The sequence below is a fragment of the Nomascus leucogenys genome, unplaced genomic scaffold (assembly GCF_006542625.1).
Source record: "Nomascus leucogenys isolate Asia unplaced genomic scaffold, Asia_NLE_v1 000822F_85651_qpd_obj, whole genome shotgun sequence".
NCBI classification, from domain to species: Eukaryota; Metazoa; Chordata; class Mammalia; order Primates; family Hylobatidae; genus Nomascus; species Nomascus leucogenys.
Genome location: NW_022097323.1, coordinates 17908 through 39612, shown reverse-complemented (window position 1 = coordinate 39612; position 21705 = coordinate 17908). Strand labels below are relative to the sequence as shown.

The 21705-nt window shown below is 40.3% G+C and overlaps 1 protein-coding gene and 1 pseudogene across 1 annotated transcript; both read left to right on the top strand.

Annotated features, from left to right (window-relative positions):
• Window positions 1-5699: 5699 nt before the first annotated feature.
• On the top strand, window positions 5700-21114 carry LOC100606822 (cancer/testis antigen 55-like). Its single transcript, XM_030808986.1, has 6 exons — window positions 5700-5723; window positions 6356-6529; window positions 16950-17094; window positions 19514-19626; window positions 20322-20509; window positions 20790-21114. Exons 1-6 carry the CDS (start codon window positions 5700-5702, stop codon window positions 20857-20859), a joined length of 714 nt encoding a protein of 237 aa, XP_030664846.1. The 3' UTR covers window positions 20860-21114.
• LOC115834234 lies at window positions 17413-17508 on the top strand (annotated as a pseudogene).
• Window positions 21115-21705: the final 591 nt, after the last annotated feature.

Below are 21705 nucleotides of genomic sequence, written 5' to 3'. Positions count from 1 at the left end.
GTCCAGTGATAATTTATAGTAGAATCCTTTTGTAATAATTGCTACCATGTACTCATCGCTTACCTAGTTATACCTACATTATTCTGCTATACACATTACCCTTATTCATTCATTCAGCAAAAATTTATAGAGCACTAACTGTGAGCCAGACACTGTTATGTGTTCTTAAAGTTTGTTAGTGAATGAAAGAGTCAAGAATCTTGGCCCTGTGAGGGTAGTTTTTTCACAGAATGACAAAAGGGCGACACTAAACATCACATAATAAAATATATGATACGTTGGACGGCAACAAATACCGTGGAAAAATATAGCAAGACAAGAGGGATCCACAGTGCTGAGCATGGTGGGTTGGATTGCACTTTACAATAGCGTGGTCAGAGTAGCCCTCATTGGAAAGCAATAGTTGAGAAAGATGTTGGAGTTCGCCAGGCAGCTATTTTGGAGAGAGTCATTCAGACGGAGGGCTTAGTTTGTGCAAAGGCCGTACAGCAAGACTGTGCCTGATGTGTTCAAGGAAAAGCCAAGTGGTTGGAGCAGAGGCAGTGAGAGCTGGAAGAGTAGGAATTATGGATGGACAGGTAATAGATGTTCAGGCTGCGTGTGCCCTTGTGGGGCACTGGAATATCTCTGGCTTTTATTGTCCATGATGTGTAAAGTCCCTGAAGGGTTTGGAGCCTTCCAGGGATCACTCCAGGTGCTTGGCTGTGAACAATATGGAAGAGGTCAGGGCATGAAACAAGAAGAACAGTTTGGATGATTCTGATGCAATACATGGGCACTGTGGGTGAAATCCTGTCTTTCCTATCCTGCAGTGAGCACAGGCAAAACCTTTGCCAAAGATGATCATCTGGATGAAGAGATCAGTTGAAGGTTATCTATGGCTCAAAATATAACACAGCTGTGTTAATTTACTAAGGAGGCCACAACACATTACTACAACTGGGTGGCTTAAAACGACAGAAATTTATTCTCTGGCAGTTCTGCAGGCTACGTGTCTGAAATCCAGGTGTCAGTGAGGCTGGTTCCTTCTGGCAAGCTCTGAGGGAGAGTCTATTCCAAGATTCCGTAGGTTGCCAGTAGTCATTGGTCGGCTTTCCTTGGGTTTTAGATGCATCAGTCTTACTTCTTCCTCCTTCATCCCATGGTGCTCTTCTCCGTGTGTCTATGTGACCAATATCCCTCTTCGTATAAGGACACCACTCACTGGATTAGGGGTGTATGATTAATCCTAATGCTGTAGGACCACATCTTAACTTGATTTTTTTTCAAAGACCTTATTTCCAAATAAGGTCACATTCACAGGTACTGGTACTCAGACCTAGAACATATCTCTGTCGGGGCAAAATTCAACCCACAACAACTGCTCTTGTACATTTTGATTACTCGAATATTCTACCATTGTCAATAAAAAATTAGGACACACAGATAGGCAGACATTTCCTCTTATTTCCTGGGAAAACAAAGTCCATGAGACAGGAGCTCCTCTGTGAACCTCCTGGCACCCATCCTGGCTTTCTCTTCCTTCTCTCTTGTAACAGTGAAAGGACATATCAGCCCCTTCCCAGGGCTGACCCTCCACTGAGCACATGGAACCATTCTCTTGACACATTTTCTCTGAGGATGTTGCTTCTATTGCTATTGCCTCTCTTCCTCTTGTGTCAACAATCATTTTTTATCTTTGACTCTAATGGAGTAACATTCAAACATACACAAGAATCACCCATCTTAAAAACTTCACAGACAAATAACTCCCATCTTAAAAATGTACATAGATAAATAAGCTTCCTTGGCCTCATTTCCCCTTCAGTCCCATTCCTCTGCATCCTGCCCCCCACAGCAAATGCTATTTCAAGAATCACCTCTGCTCACTTACTGAGCTCCCATTCCCTCCTTATTCCTCTGGCATCAGGCTTTAACCCACATCATGTCCCTAATTTGCTCTTAAGATGACAGGAAACTTCCAGGTCACCAAATCCAGTGGTCAATATGCTAGGCTCGCATCACTCAACCTCTTAGTGTTTGACCCAGTTGTAGACTCCGCATTTCTTGAAATAAGTTCTTTGGTCTTCTGTGTGACAACTCTCTGCCAGAAAAGCTCCTTCTCAGCCTCTTTTGTGAGCTCTTCCCTCTAACACGATCCCACAAGAGTGCTCCAGGGCCCAGGCCCTGAATGGCTTTATCCACACATCAGCCCCACAGCATCTAAATGCAGGTAACTCCCAATCCCATATATATACTGAGTCACACACATATTTGTCCTGCAGACATCTCAAGGTGTCCAAAATTTCACATGTCCGGAACTTCTCCCAACCCCTGAACCTCCCTTAATCTGCTCCATCTCAGACGATGTCAGCTCAGTTCACACAGTGGGTAACATCATATCCCTGCCATAACCCTTAGTTTTCTCCATTTTCTTTACACACTCCATGCCATCTATCAGCAAAAACTATCAATCCCTTGAAAACATACCTGTAGTCTCAGCACCTAAAACAAATGGTTGAAAAAACATCACTGGGTCAAATTTTTTAGTTTCCATCATGGCAGAGAAGAAAGCAGAAAGAACCAAAGAGACAGCAGCCACTCAGACACTTAAAAATACGCCCAAAACCCTTCCATGTGTCCCTGCTGGCAGAAATAGAGCTAATAATGGACGCTGCAGTGAGAGATTGCTGCTAAGGAATAGCCTTAGAAAGAGCTAAGAAATTGCCTTCTCTGCAAACAGAAGCTTCAGGTAGGAATCTGTCTTCTCTGGCAGAGAAGCTACAGGTAGATTCCAGCACCAGGAAGACGGGTCCCTGCAGAGAGAATACTGCAGAACAAAGAAGGGGCTCTTCTATACAACCCCCTTCAAACTTTGTGAATGATCTTTTGTGGCAGGAGGTGCCTTCAGAGTCTGGGAACACATCAGATAAGAAATGGCTGCTGGGCCTGAATGTCATGGGATGAATTCCGCTGGGACACAGAGCAGCTGTGTGCCCCCTCTTTCCTGTTTGTGACCCTGACTTGGCTGTAGAATGTACACGACGCTACTGGGACTTCTTTCATAGGATTCTTTGTGAGCATTAAATGACGTGGGTATCCCAAGGCCCTTTGCCCAGTGCTTGGCATATACAAGTGCTGGACACAAAGTAGATTAACAGCAATTCTGAACAGGGATGCCATGCACCCCATTAAATCTTCTCATGTTTTAACTGTCTCCCATGAACAAAATGCACATCTTCACAAGTATCCATGAAGCAACCATTCAGTGCCAGATTCCAGCACAGATATAAACATGTGATTTGCCTCCTTGGCTTCTAACGACCTGCATGTTTCACCCTCAAATCAGGGAGACTGACTCTGACTGAAAATACTGAAAACAATCTGTCTGTGGTCACTGCCCTCAAAAACCTCCTATCACAAACACCTGCTTACTTTTCTTTCTGTCACTAACTGCTATACAGAAATTCTTACTTATCCATATGCTTATCAGAGTATTTATTGTCTGTCTCTTCCCACTTGTATGTCAGCTTCATGACTGCAGAGCTTTTGTACATTGTTGCTTTTTCCATCTGCTGGGCCTTCAGCATCTAGAACAGGGCTGGGCACATGGTAGATTCTCAATAAATACCACAGCAATTAATTGAATCAGAAAAGGATAACATCCCGAATCATTCCAGGCAACCTGAGAAAGGATCTGGTTTTAAGGCAATTCACACCAAATCTGACTACTTTGCTTTCCTACATGCATCTATCTAAACAGGATTTGGCCTCATTCAGGATAATGTTACAGTTGGCTGTAAACATAAGAGCTGTAGTTCAGAAGACATTAGATCCAGGCTCAACTCAGGTGTTTCCTGGCTTTGCAACCTGTCCCCAGGAGTCTGACCACAGGAGCAACTTATAACAAAAATCGTCCAATAAATTGGGTTCTCTTGCATATCAGTGACTCAGCCTCACTTATGTACATGAATTGCACCATGGAGTAAAATGTTTCTGCTTCCATTACAAAAGCTACACTGGAAATAAGTGTTGGACTAGTGTTTAGACAAACATTTCTATAAGAATGGAGCAACAAGGCTTTAGATGACATGTATCAATAAGTATGTTATTCATTATGATTTAATAGATGGAGAAAATTTCCATCCATGGGAAGTTTGGGATCCTCATGGGATAGGAGTTTTCCCAATCCATATCTTTGTTTTTCAAAACTCAATGAGTGTATGGATGGCTTCTATTTGTCACAGAATGTCAGTGTCAGCTCTCTGTTGTCTTAGCTTGGTCTGCTATAACACAATACCACGGACATTTATATCACACAGTTTTGGAGGCTAGAAGGTCCAAGAATAAAGTGCTGACTGATTCAGTTCCTGGTGAGGGCCCTCTTTCTGGCTTGAAGATGGTCACCCTCTGGCTATTTCCTTCCATGGAGGAGTGGGAGCAAATGCTGGCTTCTCTTCCTCTACTTCTAAGGATACAAATCCCATTATGGGACTCTAGTCTCATGACCCCATCTAAGCCTAATAGTCTCCCAAAGGCCCCACCTCCATATATGATTACATTGGGAATTATGGCTTCAACAAAGAAATTTTAGGGGAACACAGATTTTCAGTCCCCCAGCCACTGGGAGGGATGTTCTTTATGCTGTCAGAATAACTTGTACCTTTTGTTTCCTTTTCTTTCTTTCTTTCTTTTTTTTTTTTTTTTTTTTTTGATATGGAGTCTCCCTTTGTTGCCCAGGCTGGAGTGCAGTGGCACGTTCTTGGCTCACTGCGACCTCCGCCTCCTGGGTTCAAGAGATTCTTCTGCCTCAGCCTTCCCGAGTAGCTGGGACTAAGGTGCATGCAACCACGCCAAGCTAATTTTTTTGTGTGTGTATTTTTTAGACGAAGTTTCACCACTTTGGCCAGGCTGGTCTCAAACACTTGACCTCAGGTGATCTGCCCACCTCAGCCTCTGAAAGTGCTGAGACTACAGGCGTGAGCCAACGTGCTCGGCCACTTTTTGTTTCCTTTCAATGGAACTTCAAAAATAATATGCTTTTCACCCTTTGTATATACAGTAGCCCTTCAACTATACAGAGGATTAGTGAATGAAGTTTCTAATCCACATATTTAGGGTTAACTGGGGCAATGCTCTGAGGAAATGAAATTGCTGTAGGATGAGGTTGCCCCAGCAGGGTGCACTCCCTTCCCCCTCTTATGAGACGAACACAAGTGCTAACTCATCTGAGTCCTCAGTTGTGGATGTTTAGACCGATAGGCCTTAACCAAGCCCAAGACTTTACTCTTCTGGCCAGGGCAGCAGCTATGGAAAGAATCTCATGAAGCACTTAACCCAGGCTGTCCTGGGTGACTATTACAATGAAGTGGTGACTAAAAGTCAGTTCTGTGAGGCGTTCCACAGGCAACAGAGAGCCTTTTTTCTAGCCTTCCCTTCCCTGTAGAGCAGGGCACCCAAGTTTAGGAAGGTAGGCATGGAGCCTGCCAAAAATGGTTCCAAGGAGGCCTCCTGTAAGCCAGGGTCCATGAGAAGAGGGAGTTAGAGAACAGATGGAAGGCTGTCCACAGTAGGAGAGCATATACAGCAGGATTGTGCAAAGAAGTAAATACACGAAGGATAATGGAAGGTTGGTTTCTCCAAAGCTGAGAAGGAAACAATACATGTGGAAAGGTGGAAAGAGGAAAACATAGAATAAACTCCATATTCCTGGGCTGGTAATGGAGGTGTACGTGCAACGTCAGGTTTGCCAATAGATATAAGAGTTTCAATTTGAAACACTGTATTCTCCAACACCAAGGGAACAGGGATCCTTGTAAATAGGGCTGATTAAGTAGAATATGAAATTTTGACAAAACAGAGAACTACACACTAAGCATAACAAAGAGGAGTTGTTTACATTCATAGAACATATCCCCGTGGTAGATGTATAATTAAAGTTTTATGCATCTCACAAGAGGAGTGAAATGACGAACCAGAACCTCTAAAAGCTACAGGTGGTTAGAGGATGAAACCACAATCATGATGAGAGACTTCAAGGTGCCTTTTTGATTAACAGTATGCATAATCATGATGAGAAGAACACTAGGTACAATCTATCGGTCCCTGATTAGGCTCCAGTTACCTAAATAGAACTTTATGTTTTGAGAGTCATTGCAGGCATCAGGCCAGAATTGGCAGAAGGGTCATAGTTTGCCAGATCCAGCTAAAGATCATTATCTTATTTTATTTTCTTCATTGCATGTATCCCTAAATGAGCTGAGAAGCATCTGATATCAGCACATCTGCAACACTTTCACGGTGTGCCAGTTGGAAGCTCCATGGCAGAACACTGGAGCCCCAGAAACTGGTGGTGACAGGTCCCTGTATATTCAAGCCAATTCTCTCCCACGTGGGAAAAGCACATTTCTGTGGTGATTATGGCATGATTGGTGAGTCGATCTACTTCAGTAGTGATGTTGTGACTGGCAACGTGCCTCTAAAAGTTGGACAAAAAGTTAATGTGGTTGTGAAAGAAGATAAAACACTTTATGGATTGAGAGCAATCAAGGTGAGATGTGCATGAGTTTGGGAATTGTGTCTTATCCCAGTGGGCTTTCTTTCTGCATCTTTCTATTCTTGTATTAATCCAACATCTCTACTGTGATCCGTAGAGTGGATGTAGACTGCAATTTGAAGCCCCACTCCTCTGAAGCTGTAGGTTCTTCTGTTCTAATATGTGTAGTGATTTCTGCTTTAAAAAATAAAAATTACTTACATATTCTTCTAATCTTTAAAGAATATGGATAACAATATTAATTATTGGACTCTAGATAATCCTGCAACTTCCTTTATCAGGTAAAAAAACGTTTTCTATAGTGTGCATTCATAGCAGTAGAATTGCTATGTCAAACCATGTGCCTTGTAAACATTTTAAAAAGAGCTTCATAGATGTATAGTTTACAAACCACAGAACTCTCTTAAGGATACAGTTCAATAACATTTGGCAGATTTCTAGAGTCCTGAGAACATCACCTGAGTCCAGATGTTTACCCATTCAGTGGCTACTATGAAATTATTCTTTAGCTCTACTGTACTAATTGATTCTCTCAGCAATAGGCGGTGAGACTGCCTCTCTGCCCATATAGGCAAGGACAACAATATTCTCGATCTGAAATCTTTGCAAATATGAGAAGAGGAAAGCAGTCTCATCGGTCATTTGGAATTATTAAGGATCTTAATCAGATTACAGCAAGTTTCCTTTCTTAGATCTACTTATACATTAGGAAAATTTACAGCTATCTCTATGGTAGGAAAATTAGATTTGTAATAGGAAAGTTTGTATATTACGTCCTTGTAGTATTTCCTCTGATACCATCTTTTTTCTTTGCTTTATGTCTTTCATTCTTTTACAGCCTTATTGAGATATAAGTCACGTGATTCACCATGCGATTCACCCATCTACAGGGTACAATCCAGTAGTTTTTAGATTGTTCACAGAGTTAGGCAACCATCACCACAAACAACTTTAGAACATTTTCATCACTGTAAAAGGAAGCTCCATAACCATTCATAGTCTTCCCCTTTCTCCCTGATCCCCCAACTGTCCCCTCCCCCTACAACATCCAGCCCCAGGAAATCACTTATCCATTTTCTGTTTGTATGTATTTGCCCATTCTGGACAGTTAAAAAAGGTTCCTTCTATATAACTGTAATGATATGTCCTTTCACCAACATCTCCTCATTCCTCCATCCACCCTAACAACCCAAGCATCTGGCAACCACCATTCTACTCTACACTGCTATGAGGTCAAATTTTTATATTCTACAAGTGAATGAGACCATGCAGTTATTTATATTTGTGTGACAGGCTTATTTCACTTACATATCGTTCTTCAGGTTCATCCATGTTATCCCAAATGGCAAGATTTTGTTCTATTTTATGTAATAGTATTCCATTGTGTATTTATATCACATTTCCTTTATCCACTCATCCATAGATGGACACTTAGATTGCTTTTGTTTCTTGGCTATTGTGAATAGGGCTGCAATAAACATGGAAGTGCTGACATCTCTTTGACACACTGATGGCACTCTCTTTGGATACATTCTCAGTAGAGGGATTCATGGATTCATGTGATAGTTCCATTGTTAAAATTTTGGCGACCCTCCATACTGTGTTCCATAATGGCTGTAACAATTTACATCCCACCAACCGTGCATAAAGGTTCCAATTTCTCCACATCCTTGCCAACACTTGTTATCTCTTGTCTTTTTAATGTTAGCCATTTTAACATGTGTCAGGCAGTATCTCTGTGGTTTTGATTTGCATTGCCCTGATGATTAGAGAAGGTGAGGATTTTTTTATGCTCATTGTCCATTTGTATGTCTCATTTTGAGAAATGTCTATTCAGGTCTTTTGCTCATTTTTAATAGGATTTTTTTTCTTGCTATTGAGTTGGAGTTACTCATACTTTTTGTAAACTGACCCCTTACTAGATGTATAGATTGTCAATGTTTTTCCTATCCTACAGATTTTCTCTCCGCTCTTTGATCATTTCCTTTGTGGCGCAGAATCTTTTTAGTTCGATGTAATCCCATTTGTGTGTTTTTCCTTTTGTTTTCTTTACTTTGGAGGTCCTATTTTTAAAAATTGTTGCCCAGAACAATGTCATGGAGCTTTTCTCCCTATGTCTCCTTCTAGTAGTTTCATAGCTTTGGGTCTTCCTTTTAAAGCTTTAAATCATTTTGAGTTGATTTACGTACATGCTGAGAGATAAGGGTGGAAATTCAGTTTTCTCAGATGAATATCCAGTTATTTTCAACATCATTTATTGAAGAGGCTGTACTTTCTCAACATTGTGTGTTCTTGGGCCTTTTGTCGAAAATCAGTTGACTGTAAAAGCACTGATTTCATTCCAATCTGCGTATTCTGCTCCATTGGTTGAAGTATCTGCTTTTATACTGGTACCAAGCTGTTATGCTTACTGTAGCTTTGTCATATGTTTTGACATCAAGTAGTGTGATGCCTCCAGCTTTGTTCTTTGTATTCCAGACTGCTTCAGCTATCTGGAATCTTTCATGGTTCCATACAAATTTTAGTAGTGTTTCATCTATTTCCAAGAAGAATGTCATTGGTATTTTTATAGCAGTTGTATTGGATCTGTAGATTGCTTTAGGTTATGGACACTTTAACAATATTTATTCTTCCTGTCCATGAACGCATGATATATTTCCATTCATTCCTGCCTCATTCAATTTCCTTTGTCAATGGTTTATTGTTTTCAGTGTTGCAATCCTTCACCTTCTTGGTTAAATTTATTCCTATTCTATTTTTTGAATTTTTTGTAAATGGGATTGTTTCTTGATATCTTTCTCAGATAGTTCATTATTGGTGTATAGAAACGCTACTGATTCTTGTATGTTGGTTGTGTCTCATGCCACTTTCCTGAATTTGTTTATTAGACCTAGTAGCTCTTCGGTGGTGTCTTCAGGGTTATTTATATGTAAGAACTTCCAGTTTGCAAACAGGGCCAATCTAAATTCTTCCTTTTGAATTTAGATGCCTTTTGTTTCTTCTTGTCTAATTTCTCTGGCTAGTACTTCCAGGACTATGTGTGATAGAATGGGTAAAAGTGGGCTTTCTGTCTTGTTCTAGGTCTTACAGGAAAAGCCTGCAACATTTCCCCATTCAGTATGACATTACCTGTGGGTTTATCATATACGACCTTTATTGTGTTGAGGTGCACTCCTCCTATACCTAATTTGTGGAGCTTTTATCACGTAGGGATGTGGAATTTGGTTAAATGCTTTTACTGCTTAAATTGGAATGATCCTATGGCTTTTGTGTTTCATTCTGTTCATGAGATATGTCACAGTTATTGATTTGTGTATGTTGAAACTTCCTTACATCCCAGGGATGAATCCCTCTAGATCATGGTGAATGATGTTTTTAATGTACTGTTGAATTTGGTTTACTAATACTTTCTTTTTTTTTTTTTTTTTGAGACGGAGTCTCGCTCTGTCGCCCAGGCTGGAGCGCAGTGACGCAATCTCGGCTCACTGCAAGCTCCGCCTCCCGGGTTCACGCCATTCTCCTGCCTCAGCCTCTCCGAGTAGCTGGGACTACAGGCGCCCGCCACCACGCCCGGCTAATTTTTTTTTGTATTTTTAGTAGAGACGGGGTTTCACCGTGGTCTGGATCTCCTGACCTTGTGATCCGCCCGCCTCAGCCTCCCAAAGTGCTGGGATTATAAGCGTGAGCCACCACGCCACTAATACTTTCTTAAAGATTTTTGCAACTGTGTTCATCAGGAATTTTGGCACGTCGTTTTTTCAGTTTTCTCTTCTTTGTGTTTCTTTGTCTGGGTTTTCTAGCAGGGTAATATGATGTGATAGAATGCATTTGGATGTGTTCCTTTCTTGTCTGTTTTTTTGAAATAGTTTTAAAAGTATATATTAATTCTTCCTCTTTATATAGAAATTTTGATAGTATTAGGAAGGGAAGCCATTCTGTCTTAGACTTTTCATTGATGGGAGATTTTTTATTACTGAATCACTTTCCTTACTTGTTAATTATCTGAACAGATTTTCCATTTCTTCACTATTACATCTCGGTAGGCTGTATGTGTCCAAGAATGTATCCATTTCTTCTAGCTTGTCCTATTTGTAGGCAGATGATTGTTCACAATAGTCTTTATGATCCGTTTTATTTTGGTGATGTCAGTTGTACTATCTCCTTTTTCATCTTCGATTTTATTTATTTGAATAGTCTCCCTTTTTTCCTTTAGTCTAGCTAAAATTTTGTTGATTTGGTTTACCTCTTCAAGAAACCAGCTGATTGTTTCATTGATATTTGTATTGTTCTTCTCATGCCTATTTGATTTATTTCTGCTCTTACCTTTATGATTTCTGTCCTACTTTGGACTGCATTTTTTTCTTTTTTTTTCTAGTTATTCAAGGTGGAGTGTGAGGTTGTTTATTTAAGATGTATCTTTTCTTTTGTGGTAGGCTTTATTGATGTAAACTTCACTTTTAGAATTGCTTTTGCTGTATTTCATGGGTTTTTGTATGCTGTGCCTTCAGTTTCCTTTATCTCAAGAAATGTTTACACTTTGCTTTTAATTTCCTCATTGACCCATTAGTTATTTAGGAGCATGTTGTTTAATTTCCATCCACTTCTAAAGTTTCCAAAGTTCCCAGTTTTATTCACTTCTAGTATTTTACCATTGTGGTTAGAGAAGTGATTTGATATTGTTTCAAACTCCTTTAATTTCCTAAGACCTTTTTTATGACCTGTAGGCGGCAAGCCACCCAGGTGCCGAGGCAAGAGACCGAGGACACGAGCTGTTCTAGTATAATAAAATATAAAACAAGAATAGTTATGACAGATATAGATCTTAGATATGATTATATATGAGTATCATTAATCATTAGTTTATAGCAATTACTCTTTATTCCAATATTATAATAATCCTCGCTCTATAACCGTAACCTAGGAAAAACCAGGCCATACAGAGATAGGAGCTGAGGGGATATAGTGAGGAGTGACCAGAAGACGAGAGTGCGAGCCTTCTGTTTTGCCCAGACAGGGCCACAAGAGGGCTCCTTGGTCTAGCGGTAACGCCAGCATCTGGGAAGACGCCCGTTTGCAGGCGGACCGTGGTCTAGTGGTAGCCTCCGCGTCAAGGAAAAACACCGGCTACTTAGCGGACCGGGAAAGGGAGTCTCCCTTTCCCCCGGGGAGTTTAGAGAAGACTCTACTCCTCCACCTGTTGTGGAGGGCCTGACATTAGTCGGGCTCGCCTGCAGTTATCCGGAGGCCTCACCGTCTCCCTGTGATGCTGTGCTTCAGTGGTCACACTCCTAGTCTGCCTTCATGTTCCATCCTGTACACCTGGCTCTGCCTTCTAGATAGCAGTAGTAAATTAGTGAAAGTACTAAAAGTCTCTAATAAGCAGAAATAATGGTGTAAGTTGTTTCTCTCTTTGTCTCCTCTCTCTCTCTCTGCCTCGGCTGCCAGGCAGGGAAGGGCCCCCTGTCCAGTGGACACGTGACCCACGTGGCCTTACCTGTGATTGGAGATGGCTCACTCTCCTATCCTGCCCCTTTGTCTTGTATCCAATAAATATCAGTGCAGCCTGGCATTTGGGGCCACTACCGTTCTCCGCGACTTGGTGGTAGTGGTCCCCCGGGCCCAGCTGCCTTTTCATTTATCTCTTTGTCTTGTGTCTTTATTTCTACACTCTCTTGTCTCCGCACACGGGGAGAGACCCACTGACCCTGTGGAGCTGGACCCTACAATGACCTTCCCCATAATCTATCCTCCAGTATGTTCCACATGTAGTTGGAAAGAATATGTGTTTTGCAATATTTGGACGGAATGTTCTGTAATGACTGTTAGGTCCATTTGGTCTGGAGTGCAGATAAATCCGACTTTCTTGGGGGTCAATGTTCTGTCAGGACAATCTGCTCATTGCTGCAAGTTGGGCGTTGAAGTCCCCTGATATTATTGCGTTGCACTCTATCTCACCATTTAGACCTTGATATTGGCTTCATATATTTAGGTGCTGCTATGTTGGGTGCATATTTTTGGAAATCATTATATCCTCTTCATGAATTGACCCCTTCACCATTATATAATGACCTTCTTGGTCTCTTTTTACAGTTTGTGATTTAAACCCTATTTTATTTGAAATCAGTTTAGCTGCTCCTGTTCTCTTTTGGTTTCCCTTTGCATGGAAGAATATCTTTTTTCATGTCTTCACTTTCAGTTTACGAATGTCCTTAAAGGAGAAGTGGGTCTCTCATAGGTTTGGTTGTTGTTGTTGTTTAAATCCATTCAGCTACTCTTTGTATTTTAGTTGAAGAATCTCATCCATTTCTATCAAGTTAATTATTGATAAGTAAGGATTTACTGTTGTCATTTAGATAACATTTTTCTATCTATTTTGTAGGTAATTTATTCCTTTCTTCCTCTTTTACTGTTTTCCTTGATGGATAAGAGATTTTTCTCTATTAGTATGTTTTGTTTTCTTTATTTGTTTTAATGTGTCTATTACAGGAGTTTTTCTTTGTGGTAAGCATGAGGCTTACAAAAACATAATCACAGCAGTTTATTTTATTGATAACATAACTTTGATCACAAAATACAAACACTGTACCATTTAATTCCACCCCCGGATTTTGAGTTCTCTATTTTACACTTTACAACTTTTTACCTTTTATATCCTTTAACAAATCATTGCAATTATTTTATTTTTACTAGTTCAGTTCTCTATCCGTTACATGAAAGATATAAGTGATCTGGAAACCACCATTACCTTATTAGAGTATTCTGAATTTGTGTAGTTACATTTACTGGTGAGTTTTATACCTTCAGATGTTTTTGCGTTACTCATTAGCGTCCCTTATGTCAGTTGGAAGAACTCTCCCTAGCATTTCTTATAAGACAGTTGTGGTGGTAAGGAAGTTTCTCAGCTGTGATTTCTCTGTAAAGGTCTTTATCTCCCCGTCACTTCTGGGTGCCTTATTCTTGGTTAGAGATTTTTTTTCCTTGAGTTCCTTAAATATACTCTACTACTCTCTCCTGGCCTATTATGCTTCTGCTGAGAAGTCTTCTTGTAGGCATATTGGAAGTGCCTTGTATACGATTCGCTTCTTTCCTCTTGCTGTTTTCAGGATCCTCTCATTCTCTTTCAACTTTGACAGTTTGATTGTAATATGTCATGGGGTAATCTTATTTGGATTGTATCTGAATGCAGAACTTTGGTCGTCCAGTACCTAGATGTTTGTAACTTTCTGTGGGTTTGGTTGGCTCTCCACTATTATTTTTTAAATAATCTTTCTACCACTTTTTCAATCTCTCCTCCCTCTTGAATGTGAGAGATTCATACTATTGCTCTGCTGATAATTGTCCCAGAAATTCAGTAAGTTTTTATTTTCATTTCGTGTCCTTACTTTTTCTTTTCTCTCCTCTGTATGTTTTCAATGAAGCTGCCTCCAAGTTTACAGATTCTTTCTCTGGCTCGATCAATTGTCCTCTGGATGTTCTCTATTGTGTACTTCCTTCACTGTGTTTTTTGATTTCAGGATTTGTTTGGGTTTTTAAATTCCTTCAATCTTTCTCTCAAATTACTCTGTTAAATTATGAATCATTTCTCTGTAATTGTTTTCAAGGTTCACAGAGCATGCTGAAAATAGATATTTTGAATTATTTATTAAACAACTCATACATTCCTATCTCTCTAGGGTCAATTACTGGCACCTTGTTTTGTCAGTTTGGTGATGTCATGTTTTCCTTATTGTTCTTGATCTTTGTGATCATGTGTTTATATCTGGATATTGATGAAGTAGGTATTCATTTTAGTCTTTACAGTCTAGCTTTTGGGGGACATCTTTTGGCACTAAGCCTGTCCAGAAACTCTATATAGGTCTCTTTTGGTCCTTATGCTTGTGAATACTACAGTTATTGAAGCACTAGGGGGCTTCCTAATCACAGGGACACAGCAACAGATGCTGCAATAGCATGCAATCCCTTAGCTATTGAGGCTGGTGCCTTGCGAGACTGGCATCCAAGGCTCCACTCATTCACTGAGGACTCATTGTTGCTGTAGATTATTCTGAGCATAAGGCCACTGGAATAACTCAGCAGAGATTTGGGCCAGATATTGAGTTTGTTTTGCTATGGCTGCGGCTTCCTGTCGGGTGCCAGGATGAGTCTAGAGACTCTGTCCACAAGTACCATTTTGGAGTCAGGGGCCATGGGCGTCTGTCAAGTGATGGCGTATATGTGTGATAGGCCTGATATTAGGTTCCCAGGCAATGTCCTATGCTTGCTACTCTCTCTCTCCTCCAGGTGGATAGTATCTCTCTCTATGCTGTGTTGTTGAATGTCGGGGAAGGGGAGATGTGGGTAACGTAAAACTGTCTTTACTATCCTCTTCAATGCATCTTTTCTTTTTCATGCTATAACTGGGTACCATGGTCTCTCACCTGGTTTCCTTCTGTCAAGTGAAGGTATTTTCATACAAGGATAGTTTTTCACATTGATGTTTCTGCAGGAGGACAATCACTGGAGAGCCCCATTTCTCCATCTTGCTCCCCTCCTCCTCTATCTGTTTAATTTTTACATACTATAAATATGTCCATCTTGTCCATGTGGCTTCTGGGTTCAGAAAGTATCCTTAGGCTAATTCTAACACACAATTTACACTAGTATTCACTTAGCTTTTCTTCTGAAAGTCTTTCATTTATTTACATCTAAAGATACAGTCAGCCTGGGTTTGCTTTCCGTGTGTACGACTGAGAGAAGGATGGGTGTCTTGTTTCACTACTGGCTATTTAGTTGCTCTGAACATTAATTGGATAATCCACTTTGCCCCCATTTTGTTGAAATGCCACATCTGTCATACAACACATTATTGGAAACATTTGAATCTGTCTGTACCTGCTATTGTGTTGGTGGTATTTGCAAGGCATAAGAAACAGAGTTGGGAGCCATGAGACATGGGAAAAGCTTTAGTCTGCAGTATGTCTGTGAGTTGGCATGGAGTCAAGGATCAGAGAGGTCCAAGGGTGCTGTGGATCATCCACTGGGATACTGACGGAAGTGGTGGTAGATATGTGGATGGGAGGCTGGTGCCTCATTCCTTCATGACAGTGAGGGGAAAATAAACATCAGATTGGTATTGACAGTTGGAAAGACACCAGTTGAGAAATGGGAATAGCAGCAAGCTAGGCTATTTTTAAAACCATGAAAAATTATTTACAACTCAGTGGCTCAAGTTTCCATTAGAAGTCTCTGATCAGCAAATTCCAACTCTAGGAGTTTATCCTATAGTTAAGTCAGGCAAGTAGTCCAAATGCTATGACACAAGTGAAATGTCTAATTATGTGAAATTGGGTTAGTAAATTACTGCACATCCATTAATTGGGATTCCCTATGACTCTTTCCATCCTCTCTTGTTATTTAAAAACCTTTGTGTTCATTTAATGTGATATTTTAATACTAAATACAATGCTAATTAACTTTTGGAACAGGCATATATGCATATATATATATATATATATATATATGTATATATATATATATATATCACAGACAAAAACATAAGAATCAACGTTACTGCCAAAATGTAGTCCCTGGTGATCTCTTAGTAATGGAATATGGATTATGGGGTAACTGCCTTTTGCTGTCTGCTTATCTGTTTTTTTCCCTACTTTTAGTACAATGAACTTGCATTATTTTTGTAAGTTTTAAGGATTATTAAAGAAGGAGTATTACACTTCCAATGAGGAAAAAGGTTTGTATGCCTCTCTATTGTAGATAAAGCAAATCCCTAATTTGACTTGGTTATTGAAACTCCCCCAATTGAGGTTATTTTTCCAACTTTATCTCATGCTTCTCTCTCCTAGGCCTGGATCTCGGATGTTAGGGTTTTGCTCCCTAGGCTCCTAAATTCTGTTGTATTTCCTCTCTGTCTCCCTGCTCCTCTACCCCTGTTTACAAGGTTACACCTCTATCTTCTTTCACAACCCAGCACTAGTCTGACTTCCCCCAAGCAATGCTCCTATTTTCTCTCTGTCTGAAATGTTCTCCATCTAGATAATTCACAGAAACCGTCTTTGAACTAGTTTTATATCTTTTATCACAATCTGCTTATGACTACATTATCTTTCCACTTTACCGTCATTTCACTGTGAATTTCTGCAGGCGAAGGAAGGTATTTTTTTAATCTTAGAATCTAATGGTACAAGGACATTAAATTTGGGTATGCAATTAATGTTTTGGGATATATTTCACAATTCTTGAAGCACGCACATGACTTTTACCGTCATCTCAAGTCAATGGTCCATTTACCAAGTGAACTACATTCTCCAGTGTTTAGGATGACTGTTGAAAATATTTTCGAATACAAGTGTTTTAATCATGTAAGTTCCATGTTTAAATTTATATTGTTTTTGAAGTAACTCTTTCCTAAATCTTACAGGTGGATGTTGTGCCCCACCATCTTTATGGTGCTGGACCCTCATACTCAGTAACCAGAGTTTTAATTGGATATGTTACTTCTATATGTGAAGACATTATTTATATTAGTAACAGCATTTATTTCTCCATAGACATTGTTTCTGAAGGTACGATTTACATTTTGAGATATATGATGTAACTCTTAATTTTTTGAGAGGATTTTAATCCTAGAACAACTCTTACAGTGTATGTGGCTTCAGTCAATGGCTCTTCAATGTTAGAGGTAGACCTTTCCAGTTGAAAATATGTACAATATAGGGGCAAATAGGTAGTATTATAAAATGTCTGCTGTCATCTATTGTGTGTTCATTTGTTCAATGCCCTCAGTAATGCCTGGATATATTTTTCATTCACATAAGAATTTAATTTCTAATCAAGAAAACAATCCTACAAGTACACAGAGACACTATTTTTAATACCGTTCAAAGACTGTACTTGCAGGGATCATTTCTGTAGTTGGTTACTAGAGAAGTTTCTTGTCTGTAGTTGGTTATTAGAGATCTGTACCTAATTTTAAAAGATCTGTACCTAATTTTAAAATAATACACTTCAAATGCTTCACATGCAGGATTGGAGATAGCGCCTTTTGGCTCTGTGTGTGTGTGTGTGTGTGTGTGTTGTTGAATTCTCTTTGTAATCAGCAGATGTGATCTAATATTTAGCTTATCCCCAAAGATACACTTTTTTGTGTTATTTTTGTCTATTGCAGCTGCCATATAGCTTGGGTAAAAAAGGGGAGATTAGCTCCGCTTCCCCAGGCAACTTGCTAGTTTGTTTTCTTCGGTGCAAAAGCAGGACTCTGACCTGAATTTTGTTTTAAGATGTTGACTCTGTCTGCTTTGTCGAGAAGAGACTATCAGGGGAAGGGTGGAGTCAGGAAATCAGTCAGGAAAACGTTGTAATATTCCTGGTGAGAGATGATGGAGATGTGAGTGAAAGTGGAGAAGTGGAGGACCTGAGGATTGAGTTGACTCTGGATATATTTAGAACTTAGAGAAGAACCCAGGAGGTAACGGATTAGATCTTTGATGTGGAGGAAAGATGAGTCCAAGGTACCTCCAAAGTTTTTGGTTTGAGCAGTGGTGAGGGTGGAGTTGCCAGTTTGTGATGTAGACGACTGAGGCAAACAAAAGTTAGTGAATATGGAGAATACCAACAACTCAGCTTTACACATGTTAGATTGGTGTAAGCATACGGATAATTGACCCTGAGGTTGGTTAGAGCTGGAGGCATATACATTTTGGAGTTATTGGCCCATAGATATTCAGTAAACCCACACAAAAGAAATGTATGTAAATTAACAGAGACAGAGACAGAGAGAGAAAGAGAGAAGAAGTCTAACACTGTGTCTTGTATCATTCTACAATGCTGGGTCCTAAGGTGAAGAAATGTTTCACTTTGTTGATATTGCTAGTTTTCTGGAGTCATTGTGGCAATTTACTGTCTCAGTTGCAGTTGGGATTTCCATTTGCTCCACATTCTTTCATGTACCTTTGTTATCCTGTGACTCACTTTTAACTTACTGTAAACTTCTGTTTGAAACTCAGTGGTCTTAACTGTAACCTGTAAGGCACATACTTAAGAGTTCATCAGGCCTGGCGCGGTGGCTCATGCCTGTAATCCCAGCACTTTGGGAGGCCGAGGCGCGTGGATCACGAGGTCAGGAGATCGAGACCACGGTGAAACCCCATCTCTACTAAAAATAGAAAAAATTAGCCGGGCGCGGTGGTGGGCGCCTGTAGTCCCAGCTACTCCGGAGGCTAAGGCAGGAGAATGGCATGAACCCGGGAGGCGGAGCTTGCAGTGAGCCGAGATCGCGCCACTGCACTCCAGCCTGGGCGACAGAGCGAGACTCCGTCTCAAAAAAAAAAAGAGTTCATCAGCGGAACACAACACCAGGGGAAATTGATTCACTCGGAAAGTAACTACATTTCCTAGTGGTACTGCTACCACTACTACCAATCAACAGTTATTTGGTGGTTACTATGCACCAGCGATGATTCTGTGTGTATCACACATATCAATTAATTCTCACAGCAGCTGTGTATCATGAAGGCTACTTATCGTGCTTCTCATTTTATAGATGAAGAAAACGAGGCACAGAGAAGTTAAGCACCTTGGCTAAGGTTGCAAACTGAGTGAGTGGCAGTGTCAAGACTCGAACGCACATGGTCAGGTTCAAACTTGTGCTCTTAACTACACATTTGGTTGCCTCTCACTAAGGAGTTGTGAACATAAACAGTTGTTTAGTAAATCCTGTGCTGCTCCCTCAGATGGGCTGTGATGCACGGTTCACACTTTGCTCCATTTAAATTTGTTAAATCAGTAGAGGAGAATCAATGCCTAAGGATTATAAACTTCTTTTTGAACTTAGAGATTTACAGTGTGTCTGTTTAAACGTGCACAAAATGGACTTTAGATTTAGCAGAACTCACTATAAAGTAGTACGCTATCAAATAACATGTGAAATTAAACCTGACCTGGTTAAGAGATCATGACACTCACATTTCTCCATGGCTGTTTTAGATTTTGTCCCTTATAAAGGTGAGTGGTTAAAAGTTGAATATTCCACTGAACCAGGCTTCCCAAACTCCAAGGCAAGCTCTGTGAAGCCCACCCATTGCATTCATGCGGAAGTGGTAATTTCTTTCCTGTTGCTCCCATCATAAGTTTCTGCGAACCCTTCCTTTGGTGGTAATTTTCATGCCCAGGATTCTGTTGGGTGTAATGGGAATTCCAGAAAATATGAAGAAATACATTCTTTGCCAACAAAGGAGCCACTTTTCTTATTGAAAAGGCAGGACTTCCCAAAGGAAATAATTAGAAAATTATGTGGAACAATCACATGATTAAGTTCTAAATTGTGCATTTTACTCGATACTCAAATGTTATTAGAATCTTCCAAGGACAGGAGGAAGAAAAACGATCTTTGTGCCAGAGAACTGTAGGGAAAGAATGAACGGAGTGTGTTGTGGGACTTGAGCTTACCAGTAAATGCTAAGAATTATTTGGTTATTAAAGCCTGAATATGCGCAGGCAATTCAAGGCAACAGAGGGTAATGGACATATTTTGGTAACATTTAGAGCAGGATTTCTCATCAGAGACCCAGGCCTCATTCCCAGAGAGTCTGATTTAATTGTTCTGAGGTGGAGCGTGGACATGGGTATTCTTACAAAGTACCCCTGGTGTTAGCAATGGGCCAACCAGGTTGGAAATCAGTGATTTGCATCGAAGTGACCTGCACTCATGCAGGACCCAGGGTGAGGAGGTGCAAAGCCGGTTACAGTGATTATTGAGCTTTTTCATAATCATTACCATTATTTATACTCACAGGTCTGCATTACTAGCGTACATGGAAGAAATGGGGTGATAGATTATACTATCTTTTTCACCTTGGATTCTGTGAAACTTCCTGATGGATACGTACCTCAAGTAGATGATATCGTCAATGTGGTCATGGTGGAGAGCATTCAGTTCTGCTATATTTGGAGAGCGGTTTCTATCACCCCAGTGCAAAAATCGTAATGACAAAGCATTTTTATTCTTTTCCTTTTATGAGCAGTAAAGGGGCTGGTTTAACTGAAAAGGTTAGCTTAGTAAGCCTAAATAGTATTTCACATATGACTTTTGTGGCAAATCTAACTGAGATACTGGCTAGTTCAATTGGACCATGAACCCAGCTTAGGGAAGTGCCTTATCAATTAAAAACCACACTAAAATAACTCGCTAGTCACTGGAGGAAAGGAGTTCTTAATTAAAATGAACACTGCCATTAAATTTGAATTCCATATTTCCCATTAGCAGCAGCGGATTCCAAGATGACGGAGGCCTGGGACGGCCCAAAAGGGAACGTCGGAGCCAAAGCATTTAACTGAAAAGGCATCAGGGACAGCACGTTAAAGGCATGATTTAAAGTTACAATTTGACTTCAGTTTTGAGCCCCCTTTATGATGTCTGTACAATCTGTATTGTTCCATAGCCTCTTTCATCTTCTGTCACCCACATAACTTGCGATGTTTGTTGTTTTCCTTGTTCCTTCTTCCCCATGCTAGAATGTAAACTCCACAATGGCAGGATGTCTTTTGATCTGCTTTTTTTTCTTTTTTTTTTTTTTTCCTGTTGTCATTAAAGCATCACCAAGCACTTAGAAGAGGTCCTACAGGATTGGGATTTGTCATATACTCTTAATCCAATGAGTGGTGTCCTTATAAGAAGAGGTGTATTGGACACACAGACAGATGGAGAAGAGCGCCATGATATGAAGGAGGAAGAGATTGGAGTGATGCATCTACAACAGAAGGAAAGCCAACCAATGACTACTGGCAACCTACAGAATCTTGGAATAAACTCTCCCTCAGAGCTTGCCAGAAAGAACCAACCTCACTGAAACCTTGATTTCAGACTCATAGCCTGCATAACTGCAGAAGAATAAATTTCTGTTGTTTAAAGCCACACAGTTGTAGTAATGTGTTGTGGCCTCCCTAGGAAATTAACACAGTTGTGTTACATTTTGAGACATAGATAACTCTCAACCGATCCTGTTAACCAGATAATAATCTTTGGCAATGCTCTTACCTGTTCTCACACTAGGAGAGGAAAGACAAACAGATTTCATCCACAGTGCCCATGGATTGCATCAGAATCATCCAGACTGTTCTCCTTGCTTCCTGCTCTGACCTCTTCCAGCCTGTTCACAACCAAGCACCTGGAGTGATCC